Source organism: Astyanax mexicanus, chromosome 7 (genome assembly GCF_023375975.1).
Source record: "Astyanax mexicanus isolate ESR-SI-001 chromosome 7, AstMex3_surface, whole genome shotgun sequence".
In the NCBI taxonomy this organism is placed as follows: domain Eukaryota; kingdom Metazoa; phylum Chordata; class Actinopteri; order Characiformes; family Acestrorhamphidae; genus Astyanax; species Astyanax mexicanus.
The window spans coordinates 9687904-9703511 of record NC_064414.1 but is presented as its reverse complement, the minus strand read 5'-3'; the positions used below and the strand labels follow the sequence as shown (position 1 = coordinate 9703511).

At 41.9% G+C, this 15608-nt stretch overlaps 1 protein-coding gene across 1 annotated transcript; it reads right to left on the bottom strand.

Moving 5' to 3' along the window:
• Nucleotides 1–4442: 4442 nt before the first annotated feature.
• Nucleotides 4443–14344, bottom strand: six4a (SIX homeobox 4a). The gene is made up of 3 exons (XM_022684772.2): nt 12876–14344; nt 7717–8303; nt 4443–6590 (listed from the first exon to the last, which is right to left on the bottom strand). Exons 1-3 carry the CDS (start codon nt 14342–14344, stop codon nt 6199–6201), a joined length of 2448 nt encoding a protein of 815 aa, XP_022540493.2. The 3' UTR covers nt 4443–6198.
• Between the last annotated feature and the right edge of the window lie 1264 nt (nt 14345–15608).

The following is a 15608-nucleotide window of genomic DNA, read 5'->3' as shown; positions in this document are numbered from 1 at the left end:
TGGTTGCTAGGGAGAGACTAGAGACTACCTTAAATGCTACTCAAAGTAATTCATAAAACTAAAGCATTAAATATTGCTTGCAGGGGATGTTAAATTGACAAATAAACTTTTATGAATATGAGAGTTTTTTTTTTATTTTATAAATTATGCATTCATATTGAGTATAGTTTTTGTATTTTCTTTAATCAGAAATTGTAAATATTTTAGTAAAGTAATGTTTGTAAAGTGAAAGCAGGCTGTGCAGGGAGGGAGCTACCTAATTATATATGCACACAGAGGCCAGATCTGTCTTCAATAAATCCACAGCATGTATAGTATCACATACAGAGTAATATGATGGATAGTGTGAGTGTATTTATGTCTTTGTGGGGACATGTGTTTGCTCTCCAGTTAAAAACACCTTAAATAATTATAATAGAAAAAAAAATTGGTCAAAGCTGATCTCTTAGTTATTTTGGTTGTGTTTGGGTGGAACAGAAGACACACACACACACACACACACACACAGATCAGTATTTACACTCATATCACACACTGTTGACATATGTTTCCCCTGTAGTGAATTATTAGTGACAATAATCCTGTGTTTCAAAATATTCTCTCTTTCTCTCTCAGAATCGCACACACACACACACACACACACACACAGTCCTGTGTATGGTAACTACGCATGTGTTATGCATTGCCCTCAGTGGAGTCCGGGGCATTTAACCCCAGAAGGTCGCGACCTCCTCTTTACTCTGTCCCACTCTGTTTCTCTCTCTTTCCGCTCCACTCTTTCACTGCTGACAGCCGTGTGTGTGTGAGTGCGTGCATGCATTTAAGTGTGTGTGATGGAGACTGAAACTACTGTCTAAACCTTTGACCCTGACGTAAGGTCAGCACAACACACTGATCGGTAGATTGGTAGGTACATAATGTTTGAAAACTCTGTATGCGTAGACTGAGGGTGCTTTCTCTTCTACCTTGTTTGGTCTGGAGTTTCTGACTTTTCAGTTTTCTCCAAACCAAAATAACAGGTCTGAGAAGTGCAGCAAGCCTCAGTCCTGATCAAAGGACCAGAATTCGCTCTGCCCAAAAGAGGTGGTCCCAGTCTGGATCAACTGAACCATGGTTTGGGTCGTTCGCAGTGTGAAAACACTTTTTTTTTTGATGGTTTAGTCTTTAAAAACAACTACAGGAAATTTAGGTGGGCTATCATTAAACATTAAACAATAGAAGAAAAAAAGAAATGGTATTGTGCCGAATGTCAGATTCAAGTTAGTATGGATGTTTAAAAAGCTGGTGATTCCTGTATCTACTGTATCTGTAGATTAACCCTTATTTATAATCAGAAATAAATGGAATCTACAAAATTTTCATTGTGCTGTATTTTTTTTTATCCCTTTATGCTGTACATGCACAGCAAATTCAGCTGCATTCCTCGCCTGCATACGAAGTGTCCTTCAGTTTGGAACAGCATTTTATGACGTATTGGCCGAGGAACGCAGATCACCTCGGCTACACCCTATGCTTTGGAACGCAGTTACAAACAGACAGCTTTAAATATTTACATTCTGTAAATCATATACATTTTTATATTGCATATGTTACTGTTACTGAGCAAAAAATAGCCTTTTATGAAAAACATATTTTTTTCCTGATATTTTTATGGATTTAGATTCTGGATCCTGAAACTGTCAGTGCTCAGTACAGACCCCCACCCCCTGAATCCCCCTCTAATTCCTTGTCTGTTTCTGGCTGTCTCTCTCCGGACCCCCCAGCATTCCCTCTGTTTCGGGGCCTCCAGAAAATCGCCCTGATGTTTATTTGAATTAAGGCGGCCGAGACGAGCTTCGGCTCGCTAATGAGCTCCAGACTGCCGGCAATGTGTAAACCATCAGGACGGGTTTCGCAGCGGCTGCAGCGGCCTCGCAGGATCAGCCCGGCCCTCCCTCATCACTGCACTGCCCAGGCCTTTATAAACACACTTCCTGTCCAGAGGAATTTAGAACAGCCGCAGATGTAGCTCGGAAATGCTATAGCTAAGAACGGACCGTGTGTGTGTGGCTTGTGTGAATATTTCGTTGCAATATTTTTAAACTAGATGGGCAGAAACACTTTATTTTATATGAATAAAAATATTTATTGGAATTCTTGAAGCTTGGAGAGAATTTACACACTTTGCCATCATAGTTTAACTGTATTCTACCAGACATGTGTGTTGTAGAGCTTAGATCGGAGCCAAAATATCCAACTTGACCCATAAACTGTCATTATAAGCCTGATTTAAACCCAACATTTTTTTAGTAAGTAGAGCATTAAAAAAAGAGCTTTTAAAAGTATTTTGGGCTGTTTGAATAAGCAAAATCTGTTCAAAATGAAGTTAACATTGCAGCACTGAAGAAGCATGTTTATTAAAAACAGATCTCCAAAAGATTAAAACACGAACAATGTGAACAATGATCCACAGACCTAAACATTGGTAAATTAGGCTACAAGAATGATGTGTGAATGACTTTACTCTAATCTAATTTTGCATGATTTAAGAATAAAAAATAAATTCTAAACAATTTTTTTTGTGCAAAAACATAAAAAAACAGAAATAAGGCTTTGCACTGCACTGTGCAATGCTGCAAGTCAAGTGCGTAATACGGACAAGTGTTGCAATGTAAGTTGCAATTACCTTTAATTGAAGCCACATTTATTAGTTCCACATATGTCTGCACATTTTTTGTACCTCATCCCAATTCTATTGAGAAGAAATTAGTAATTGTTTTTAATGAAATGGAAAGGTTTCTCATGTGAAATGTATTCTGTTTTAGTGTGAATAAAATATGGGTCTCTGTGATTTGCATATCATTGCATTCTCTTTTTATTTACATTTATTTACATTTATTTTACACAGATTTGGTGCTATACATTTAAGCTGAATTTCCTTTTAAAGATAAACTGTGTTATTTAACCCTTTACTGTATGGTTACCATATAACTTTTGGGTACCACATGTAATAACTATATCTTTATAATAAATGGCTAATAAGAGGATAAGAATAAGTCATGAACACCTTAAAAAACTATTAGTTAGCATTTTTAATGCAGAAATTAACTAATGGTTTTTGAGTCCTGCACACTGTTGATCTAACTCAGTCAGTGAATGCGTTTCATATAATCAGATTAATGCAGATCAACATGTTTACATGAACTTGGGTAAACATATTTTTATTAATGGGCCTGACAATAAACTCACGTTATCTCTCTTTTTTTTTACATTTCTTGCATTGATGACTTTCATGCTTGGAACTAATTAATAAATGCTGGCAGTTTTACACTTATTTTTTATATGACAATTTTTGTAGTTTTTAAGTGTGAATAACTTAATATATATTTAATTTATATGGAAACAATATATACACAATCTCTAGCTGTAGCTGTTCGATAAGCTTATACAGTCTGAATAATCTCTATACAAGAGCACCAAACAATAAAAAAGTACACTTTTTTATTGCAAGCATGAGCACATGAGGTCACCTAAGGTCACCATACCCAATGCCGAACATGGGCTTATGGAGAATAAGAAGCGATGAAGTTTGCTGGTCAGATTATTTAAGGGTGTTTTCACACCTGTAGTTTGTTTCTTATGGAGAGGAATTAGTGCCAAATTAAAAAGCAAACACTACCATGGAAAAATTTAAACGCAATCAGAAGGCAAAATATAAATCACTATTACATTACACTGCACTTGATCTCTTTATTGAAAAACAATACATTACGATTTACATTTTTTAAAACCAAACACTAAATATGTGTCAGAATTGCACACAAACCTTAAAATCAATTGGCTTAACTGAATTGTATTGTATCGTGATAGCTTGTGTAAAATGGCAAAAATATGAGAAAGCTAGTTCATGCTTAACTGTGAAAGAAGCACAAAACTCATATTTGAAAGTACTTATATCTCCCTCATCTGCAGAGTTGCAACGTAGAGTAGATACTGATCATTCCCTCAGGCGAATGAAGATTTGCCATCATATTCCACTGTGTGGTGCTGCGAATGTTCAAAAGCAAATCACAATGTACAGGATTGCATTTCGGCTAGGAGCACCGTCGTACTCGTGGCAAAATGAAATAGAATCACTATCCAATCAGAACCCACTACTGAACTTGGGGCGTGGCTGAGAAACCAGTCAGAGTTAAACACAACAAGGGAAAGAGTCACAATGAAAAATTAACCAAACACACCAAAACCAGCCCATACAGACCGGGGTTCGGATAGCTTCCACACTTTGTGCAGTCTGCACTAGCGAACCACAAACAACCGTCTGGAGAACGGTACTCCAGACTGATTGCTCCTGGGTAATAGTGCTTTTGCATTTTATTTCTGCACGCGTTCTGCATGTTAGTGAGGAAAAGTAATGCATCTTGTGGCCTGCATTTACTTTTTTCCATAGCAGTGTTTGCTTTTCAATTTGGCACCAATTCCTCGCCATAGTTTCTCAGATGTGAATGTATTTTTTATTTTGTTTACTTGGAGAATTTTCCCTCTTGGTTGGTTTGGTTTTACATAAGGAAATCACTAGGGCAACAAAATGCGTCACAACAAACAACGTGAACATGTTCTCTCTGCTTATTGGTCAGAGCTGACTAGGGCAGGAGCAAGAAAGTAAACACAGTGTTCCAGTGTGCCTGCTTTTATACAAATTAGAATAGGCCTATGGGCTAAACAAAACATGCTCATGAAGTTCTTCGACAAACCACCATCACATAAAGAGATCTCACCAACTCTACTTTTGTCAGTTTCAGTCCTTTTCAGAATCAGCCATTTAAGGGCTCTCTCACTTGTATGCAAATAAGCTATTGCTGGCCACGCCCCATCATTAAGCTGAGCGTTACTACACGTGATAGCTGGTGTTAAGTGGCAAAACGTGAGAAAGCTAGTTACATATAAGCTTAGCACAAAACTTATTATTTGAAAGTGCTACATCTTCCTTCTCTGCAGACTTGCCACAGACATTAGATACAGATACAGATCCCTCCCTCAGACAAGGCATGGTGCTGGTAAAACCAGCAGACCCGCGGTGTAAGGCGCTGCCACTATGAGCGGGAGGTTGCAGGTTCGAACCCCTGCTCATGCAGCTTTGCCATCAAGCTGCCGGCATCAGAGGGAGCAAGAGTGGCCCTGCTCCCTCTGGGTGGGTAGATGGCGCTCTCTCCCCACATCACTCCTAGGGTGATGTCTGCAGCACAGGGCGTCTGTGAGCTGATGTACCGGAGCCGAGCCGCTGTGCTTTCCTCCAAGCAAAAGAAGCGATGGCTGGCTTCACATGTATTGGTGGAAGCATGTGTTAGTCTTCACCCTCCTGGTGTGTTGGGGCATTACTAGTGATAGGGGGAGTCCTAATGAGTGGGTTGGGTAATTGGCCATGTAAATTGGGGAGAAAATGGGAAACATTAGAAATAAAATTATAAAAAAAAAAAAAAACAGCAGACCCACATGGCAGATCATTAACTGATCTAGTGGGTGGGGCTCAGGTGGGGGTTGATGGGTGAGGGGTGGTGGCAGGGTGCCACGGTTGCTGCTGCACTTTCGAACAATTTTTTTTCAATGGGAATAGCAGTACAAAGCAGTACAAACAGATTTGCGGGGGCATGGGCGACAAGCTGTGCACTTAACACGTTCATTGTGAAATTAGATGAGCTTAGCATGGAGAAGGGGATCACAATAGTTTATGGCTGTAGTAATTATCTGAGAAATAAATTTATTAAACTGCACCTGAACAGCCATTTAGCTCAAATGATGAGGAGCTCTACGACTATATTTGATAGTCAGTTCAGATCAAGGTCGGATCACGTTCTCACCACAAACTAGCTGTTCCGAGGATCGCTTGGGACCAGATTGAGTTTTGGTGTGGTTGGTTTGGTCTGCACCTAAATGTGATTACTAACTGCACCAGTCAGTTTTTAACTGGACCAAATAGTGCTTGTGTGATAACACCCTAAAACACTTGACACCATTTTTTTGCCTTGAGCCCTAAGAGACTTTAGAATCCCCACTGGCTCCACCCAGTACCTTTGGGATATGTTATTGCAGCAGAAATAATTATCCAACATCAGCACCTGACCTCACTAATGCTCCTGTTCTCATATGGCTGAGAGCAATCCAATCCTCCTCACAGCAATGTTCCAACATTTACAACATTTACAACAACCAATTGATGCTTCAGAGGTCAGTCAGGTTGTGGTTCGGGTAAGTTTCCTCCTGAGCTACACCCACCTGCACACACTCATCCCTCAGAGTGTCCCCCATTGTGTCCCCCAACGTCCTTTCTTCTGATACAGCACACAGAAAGTAACTATTAGGGCCAGGGGTCAGGATGGGGTCCTGATTTCTGAGCTTCTTTATGTCTGTCTGTGTGATGAGCTGTGGAGGAGCTGACCCGCATCCTGACTGTACAGGTAAAGGTGTGTGTGTGTAGCTCAGGTGTGTGTACATGTAGCCCAGTGTACTCTCACATTCTTGTTTGATCGGGGTCAGTGCTTCAGTTCTGTTTAGTTTATACAAGGCAATTCTGGACTGCAGTGGCGTCAGGCTAGCGTCTGTGCTAACAGCACCTAAAATAGAGGAGACAATCATCAACACAAGCTGCTGTGTTTCTAATAAAGTAGACAGTGAATGGAAACACAAGAAAGGTGAGTGGGTGGCCCAATGTTTGAAAGGTGTTTCCAATAAAGTGGCCAGTAGGTGGAAGCACAAGAAAGATAGGTGTTTCTAATAAAGTGGCCAGTGAATGGAACCACAGGAAAGTTGATGTTTTCAATAAAATGGCCAGTGTTGGAAGAACAAGTTTTATAGGGTGTTTCCAATAAAGTGGCCAGTGAGTGGAAGCACAAGAAAGGTAGTTGTTTCCAATAAAGTGTCCAGTGAATGGTATGACAAGAAATGCAGGTGTTTCTAATAAAATGGCCAGTGAATGAAAGCACAATGTAGTATGACAGTGTTTTTGATAAAGTGGCCAGTGGGTGGAAGGCCCAATGTTTGTAGGGTGTTTCCAATAAAGTGGCCAGTGAATGGAAGCGCAAGGAAGGTATGTATTTCCAGAAAAGTGGCCAGTGAATGAAAACACAAGATTGACAGGGTGTTTCCAATAAAGTGCAAAGTGAATAGAAACACAAGATTTACAGGGTGTTTCCAATAAAGTTGCCACTGAATAGAAGCAAAATAAATGTAGATGTTTCCAATAAAGTGGCCAGTGAGTGGAAACACAAGATTGATATGGTGTTTTCAATAAAGTGGCCACTAAATGGAAGCAAAATAAATGTAGATGTTTCTAGTAAAGTGGCTAGTGATTGTTAGCACAAGAAATGTAGGTGTTTCTAATAAAATGGCCAGTGAATGGAAGCACAAGGAAGTATAAGGGTGGTTTCAATAAACTGGCCAGTGAGTGGAAGTAAATAAAAAGTAGGTATTTCCAATAAAGTGGCCAGTAAATAGAAGCACAAGGAAGGTATGTGTTTCCAGTAAAGTAGCTAGTAAATGAAAACACAAGGTTTGATAGGGTTTTACCAATTAAGTGGACAGTAATTGGTGGCACAGGAAATGTAGGTATTACTAATACAGTGGCCAGTGAATCAAAGTATTAGGGTGTTTCCAAAAAAGTGGCCAGTAAGTGGATGCATAAGTTATGTAGGGGTTTCTCATACAGTGGCCAGTGAATGGAAGCACACTGTGATTTCTCACCTTGTGTAATTGAAGCAGGTGATGAAGATGAAGGTGGGTTCAGATCTAAAAGTTTGAACACTGAAGTTTCATCACTTGCCTCAACCATTTCAGCTTCAGGCACCAGGCTGTGGCTTACAGTTTGGCTCTGGTCTGAGGAACACTCTGGACTGTGGGTTAAACCTGAGCCTGGAGCTTCAGTCTGGACCATCAGGCCTGAGTCTAATCTGCTCAGGTCCAGTTTAGGCTCGTCCAGACTGATGTGAAAGCTGGGGTGATCTTCATCTGCTTTAGTAGTGTCTGTCTGGATGTCTGGGCGAGGCCTGCAGGCCTCAGATTGAAGCTCCAGGTCCAGCTCGTTGAAGAAGTTTCCTGAAGACTGGTTGTGTGTGGAAGCTGAACTGTGGTGGTTAGTATTACAGACATCCACACTTCCCCTGAAGATGAGCAAAGTGGGAGATTCTGAGGTTCTACTGCCCTCCAGTGGCTGAAGGATGACCTCTGCGACCTTATGGTTTATTGTCCGTTCTGTAGAGCTGGAGAGAGGAGAGAGACCCTCCGGACCTTTACTGCTGTCATCTTCACTGGAGGGGTTACCATCAGACTCACTGAGAGAGAGAGAGAGAGAGAGAGAGAGAGGGAGAGAGAGATTTTGTAAGTGCTCTAATTACATGCTTTGTGATGAATTATCACTTTTTTTGCTGAGAAAGTATTAAAAGAGCCACTTAACCCTAAACCATAGTTTTTCTGTTAATAGCTAAAATGTCAAGTCAAGTCAAGTCATTATCAACTGCTTTAGCCATTAAGGGGGGTGCTGGGGGGTGCTGGAGCCTATCCCAGCCGGCATCGGGCAGAAGGCAGGATACACCCTGGACAGGCTGCCAATCCATCGCAGGGCAGACAGACACAGACAGACAAACAGACACATGCACTTTGTATCTGACATCCAATCAGCCTAACGTGCCGTCTTTTGGACAGTGGGAGGAAACCGGAGCACCCGGAGGAAACCCACGCAGACACAGGGAGAACGTGCAAACTCCACACAGAAAGACCCGGGTCGCCCCAGCCGGGAATCGAACCCAGGCCGTCTTGCTGTGAGGCGGAAGTGCTACCCACTGCGCCACCACGCCGCCCTAGCTAAAATGTGTTCCTTTAAAGTAGTGAAAGATACGGTTCTGCTTTAAACTTTTATAAACATTTCCTAACCTTTTTTAAACATTTAAAAATGCATTTCTGCCTCTGCAGCTCCCTCTCAGGTTTAACTGTGCTATAGGCAAGGATGTTGTTTGTACCTTGGTACGCGAACACATTACACAATATGAAGATCTGTCAATCAATCAATAATACCGCCCTCCTTCTGACGTCCAAACATCTGTGTCTCCAACCAGTGCTATCAGAGGAACACTGCAGCTGCTGCAGCTCAGCCAATCAGCTCTCCCTCCTGCCCCATCTCTAGACCCATACATCACCCAGTGCCCCTCCCAAACAATCCCTCCCATTTTTAGACTTTTCCAAATTTGGGCTAAGGGTGAATTCAGCAAAAATCAGGGGGTTTAGTGCCCCTTTAATGAGAATGAGAAGCTGTGGGTAAACCTGTGTGCTGCTAGGCTACTGTCTGTCTGTGTATCAGTTAATTAATACACTGCCTGAGACAAAAATGTCACGCATGGATTTAACTAAGCAAATATGTTAGAACCACCCATTGGATGATTACTGCATGGGTGATTATGTTTCATCTGCCAACAAGTTATCTAACCCTAACTGATGCAGTGAGTAGCTCCTCATTTGTTAATTTGTGATGTGGAAAGACTCATCCTGTTGTCGTGCAAGAGATGTAAAAATTATCTTAAACCAAATCAGGTAAAGAACTGTGCAGCGCATCATTAAAAAGTGGAAAGACAGTGGGGAAACATCCTCTTCTTTTATTTAATTTTTTTTTTCTCATTTTCTACCCAATTTACACAGTCAATTACCCAACCCACTCATTAGGACTTCCCTTTTCACTAGTGATGCCCCAACACACCAGGGGCCTCATGTATTAAGACTTGCGTGGACTTCCTACTAAAATGTTCCGTACGCTCAGATCTGAAAAGTTCCGTACGCACAAAAAAATCCAGATTTATCAAACCGTGCGTAGGCACAATCCCACGTACTTTCTCTTAGTACATCGCAATCAACTTAAAATCAAGCGCAAATGCACGAAAGCATCACACCTGCCACGACTCCTCCCTCAATTACGCAGAGTATAATGTTATGATAATAATAATAATAATAATAATAACAATAATAATAACAATAATAATAATAATAATAATAATAATATTAAAGAATATTATATACGCATAGCGTATAATTACCCATGTTTTAAGTTTTATTATTCTAAGATAAATGCTTTCATTTAAATGCTTTAAATGAGTTGCCTACCAAAAAGCCACACGTCACGCACTCAGCTTGTTTTCTTATCCTCTTATCCTCTTGGAAATCTAAAACGGCTTATAAGCCAGTCATCATCATGGGCCAAAAAAACATAATGGTCACGGAAAATGCGCGCTCAATGAATTCGGCCATTAGCAATATTTTCCAGTAATGCCAACGCTGCATCTCCAACAACTCCAGCGCAAACCTGATCTAGGCTAAAACCCATAATCTAGGCTAAGTGGAAACACGTTAAACGATTATTTCTGTAAGACAATGAAACTGTCTGATTAATTTACTTTATTTTACCCAATAATGCTTACTTCAATGTGTGCATAAAGGATATCTTAATAGTTATTTCAATATTTCAGTGCATCGCCACTAAGTGTCGCCAAATGACAAAAACACAATACATACGCACAAAAAAAGGCGTACGCCCAAAACAAAAGTGCCATGGGGGAACGCACTTTCTCATGTTCAAGTCAAATTTAGTACATCTGACCGTGAGCGTGAAATATGGCGTACGCAATGTTTTTGTGCGTACGCACCTTTAGTACATGAGGCCCCAGGAGGGTGAAGACTAGCACATGCCTCCTCCGATATGTGTGAAGTTAGCCTTTGCCTCTTTTTAAACTGCTGCAGCATTGCCGAGTAGCATTACAGCGCACTTGGAGGAAAGCGCAGCAACTTGGTACCAAAACATCAGCTCACAGACAGATGCCTTGTGCTGCAGACATCACCCTTTGGAGTGATGTGGGGAGAGAGTGCCATCTACCCACCCAAAGAGAGCAAGACCAATTGTGCTCTTTCAGGGCTCTAGTAGCTGATGGTAAGCTACATGAACAGGATTCGAACCGGTGGTCTCCTGATCAAAGTGAGGGCACTTAGTCCGCTGGACCACTCAGAGCAAACTTCATCTTTGAGGAAGGAATGTGGTCAGAAACAAGTCTTAAATAATGGTGATCGGCCATCACTTAAACTTTTGGTAAAATCAAAAACTCAGGGATATGTTTAATAATGAAAGTAAGAGCATTTCAATGAACCTCATTGAGAATATTTGGGATGCACTGGAAAAAACATTACACAGTACTACAAATCTCCTATTATTAGTACAAGATCTTGAGAAAAAAAAATGGACAGAAATAAATGTTGTGACATTGCAGAAGCTGGTGGAAATGATGCCACAGCGAATGTGTGTTGCAATTAAAGCTAAAGGTGGTCCAAACAAATATTAGAGAGCATGACCTTTTTTTGGTCAGGCAATGTATTACATAATAAAATAATTAAATAAAACAATCCACAACTCCTAACCTGTTGTGTGTGTGATCATGAGTGTGAGTCAGTCATACCTGAAGGTCACCTCTGCCAGGTGCATGTGAGCTTTTGAGCTTTTGTTCACAGAATTGAAAAGCATCTAAAGACGTGAATGCTGTCTCTTCAAAGTGTGTGTATGTATTACTCTGCACTGTTTACCTTTGCTACCTAAGGGGAACAGTAAAACCTCCCCTTCAGCACACACACACAGCTGCAATAATGCCATCACCAAAACATTTACAGTAAAGCAAGTCTAGACATATCAGTGCTCTTACACTGTCAAACTTAGTTTGTAGGGCTTACCTTTTTAAATACAGCCATGTGAAAACATCAGGATGTATTTCATATTTGAGGGGCACATCCCGTTTCAAATCACCTCACAGAATCTCAATAGTTTAGATATTCAGCTGTTAACTTGACCTTTCCAAAACTTATTTAAGCCATTCCTTGATGGATTTACTGGAATGTGTTTGGTGGCTGCGTGGTCATGATCATGTTGCATGGTCCATCTCCATTTCAGCTTCAGTTTTTGTGAAGATTGTGTCATATTTTGGTCAAGCACCCTCTGATACACTGAAGAAATTATATTGTATCTATAATGTTAAGCAAGTACTCAAATACATGTCTTCTGTTACTGAACCCAAATAATTCAGCTTTGGATTTATCTGTCCACTGTACACTGTTCTATAAGTCCTGCTCTTTGTCTTTGTGATCTCTAACTGTTCTCTAACTTTAGTCTGACCCTGAGTTTTTTTTTAAACAATGGTTTAAAAACCTGTAGGTCTGGAATAATATTTTAGAATGGTTGAAGAACACTTTGCACACGCTGTGGCCTAATCTAACACTGAAGTTGCTAGGATGGCCTGACGGGGCATGGAACTAATATTGTGTCCCAGAACACTGACCTGTGGGATATGTGTGGGGGAGTTCCTGATTTGAATGTGGATGTGATGATTTCTGACACAGACAACTCTAAACAGGAACCGCCTGTCTCGATCATTACCATACACTGAGCTCTCCACTGTGTGTGGTAATGCCTTCTATGACGTATTCCCAGTACATACGCAGACATGTATAAAGTACCCAGATTTCAGACCCAGATTTGAGTAAAAGCACAAGTGCTCTTTCAAAAAAGTGACTGTACTTTAAAGGCAGTACTAAAGTATTCAACTTTTTTTTGTACCTAAGTATTGCAAGTAGTTTATTCTAAAATGTGCTACTTAAGTACTAAAAGTAAAATGACAAAAAATGTGTTATTAAGTTTTTATAGAAAGGGTTTGGAAGGATTAGTATTATTTTAATATTTTATATTGTAACAAGTAACAATGCAGCACATAACAATGTATCAGAGCCAAAGGTAACACGTCATGATCACGTTACAAAGTGATATTCCATGACTTTTGGCATGCCAGTGTATAATACACACTGTAGTACATTGTGTGTGTGTGTACCTCCTGCTCTGCTGCTCGCGGGGTCTCCTCTCTCTTTGTCTTCTGTTCTTGAACCAGTTGCTCACCTGCGTCTCGCTCAGGCCCGTGCCCTCCGCCAACTCTCGCTTCTCGCGCGCGCTCGGGTAGCGGTTGCACGCGAACGCGTCCCGCAGCGCGCGCCTGCTTCTCTCGCGGAAGCAGTAAAGCGTGCGCTCGCCGTCCCAGATGGTGCGCGGCGGCGGGAATCTCCTGCGCACGCGGAACCGGTCCACGGCACCTAGCGGCCGGCCGCGCGCGCTCTCCGCTTCCCGGTAGCGCGCGCGGAACCACAGGTCCTGCAGCGTGCGGTGGCTCGCGGGACTGAAGCTGTGGCGCTCCAGTAGCGCGTAGAGCTCGGGGTAGCACGCCTGGTGGAACGCCACGAGCGCGCGCGCCCTCAGGACGCTCTCGGGGGCGCGCGGCTGGAGAGGCAGCGCGCGCACGAAACTGACCAGGCGGGTCACGCGACCGCTCTGGAGCAGCGCCTCGCACACGCACGCGGCCTGCTCCGGGGAGAGGGAGGACATCAGCAAGGGGGGCAACGGGGCACGAGGCTGCTGCCCCTTGTGTTGTTCCTGCTGCCACTCATGCCCCTGTTGCAGTTGTTTCCCCGGTTGCTCCTGCATTTGCCCCTCCGGGCACTGTTGCTCCTGTTGCCTGAGCTTGTACTTATGCCCCTTCCTCCCCTGGTGCCCTACTTGCCCCTGTTTTAACCCCTTCTGACTTTGCTTTTTCCACGGTTGCCCTTTCTGCCCCTGTTGCTGCTCCTGCTGCCCCTCTTTCCTGTGTTCTTGCCCTACTTGCTCCTCTTGACATTGATGCTCTTTCTGCTCTTGTTGATACCCCTGTTTACACTGCTGTTGATGATGCTCCTGTTGCCACTGTTGCCCATCCTGCACTTGCGGATGCCCCTGTTGTCCCTCTAGCTCTTTATGATAACATCGTTCCCCTTCCTGCTTTTGCTGATGCCACACTTGCCCCTGTTTTTGCCCCTTCTGGTCTTGCTTTTTCCATTGTTGCTCTTCCTGCCACTGTTGTTGCCCCTGTTGCTGCTCTTGCTGCCCTTTTGGCCTCTGTTTGTGCTCTTGCCCCTTTCTATTCCACTGATGCTCTTGTTGCCACTGATGCCCTTTCTGCTCTTGTTGATGCCCCTGTTTACACGGTTGCCCCACTGGCTCGTGCTGATGCCCCTGTTGACACTGTTTGCCCTGTTGCCCATTCGACTCTTGCTGATGCACTTGCCCCACCTGCACTTGCTCCTTCTGATCTTGTTGATGCCCTGGATGGCACTGTTGCACTTGCTGCTGCCCATCTTGCCCCTGCTTCTGTTGCCCCCATAGTTGCCTTTGTTGTTGCCCCTCCAGATTCCCCTGCTGCTGCCACTGTCGCCCCTCCTGCTGTTCTCCTCGCTTCTGATGCCTATTCTGCACCTGTTTTTGACCCCGCTGCATCCCGCGTGCTGCTGGGGGGAGAGTGCCCAGGTATCGGGTCGTGTTTCCTCGCGCTCCTGCACTTTCTGCACTTTTCCACTTTTACTCTGTGAAGAGTGAGAGGGGGCGGGGGGAGAACATAGAGGGCGGGGCCACGAGACTTGGGATAGTGTACAGGTATGTGATTGGCCAAAGATTAATGCATACCATCTACAAACAAACACACACACACACACACACACACACACACACACTTCAAAGGACTGAAAGCAGCTCATCTGCGCCAGGTAAAATACTGAAGGGTGACAGGACACAAAGTACAAATCTGTTTTAAAATGTGTTTATAAAGTAATTACATGTTTGATAAAGTATAAAGAGAAACTTATTAATCACAGTTACTGGTTATATATTGGTTATAGGATATTCAGATAACATCTTAAAAAGCCTTGTCCCTTATACGGACTACAGGTGCAGGTGATACAAAACCCTTATTCTCTGCAGTAAACTAACTTATTTACATTACTTTGAAATCTCCTACAGGACACTTAAAGAAGCTGCCTGTTCACTCTCTACTTTACTTAATAATTCCAGATCAGTAACAGGAATCAAACCCAAATTCTGCAGGTTTAAAAATAGATGTAAAAACTAGACAAACATAACGAAACTATAGGTTTGGAGCACAGGAACTGTTTGATTTGTATTCAGGAAAATATTGTTTTTAAAATGAAGTTCAGAAAAGATCCAATTTTATGATTTAATTCATTATATGTTGACATTAGCAGAATTTACTTAAACATTTTTTATATTTTCAATTGCAATTACTATTATACTTTTCAGTAAGGTTTCTTATTAAACATGAAAGCTTTTTATGTAATGCTTGAATAGAAATCCTCAAGATTTAGAGGTGTAAGTCATGCAGACATTTGACAAAAATCCTGGCCGTTAAGGGGTAAAATAAGATCATCCAACAACAGTGAAATTTATATTACAGCAGCACAGAGGACAGGACAAATACAAAAAAGTTATATAAATAACTTATTAATAGTAATATTAGTATTGGGGAGTATATGGGGATATATATTGGGGAGCACCTTTTATATGAAAGCATTGTGAGTGTGGATTCAGACCGCCGACCATTCAAAACCTTGAACGTTGATTAATTGTCAGAATTTATGCATGTAAGGCAATACTAATAAACATTTTTAAAAGTTGTTTTCCACTATCAGCATTAAAAAATCTAATGTAACAAAAAAAAAACATTTATTCAAAGTTCTTTGCTATAAGG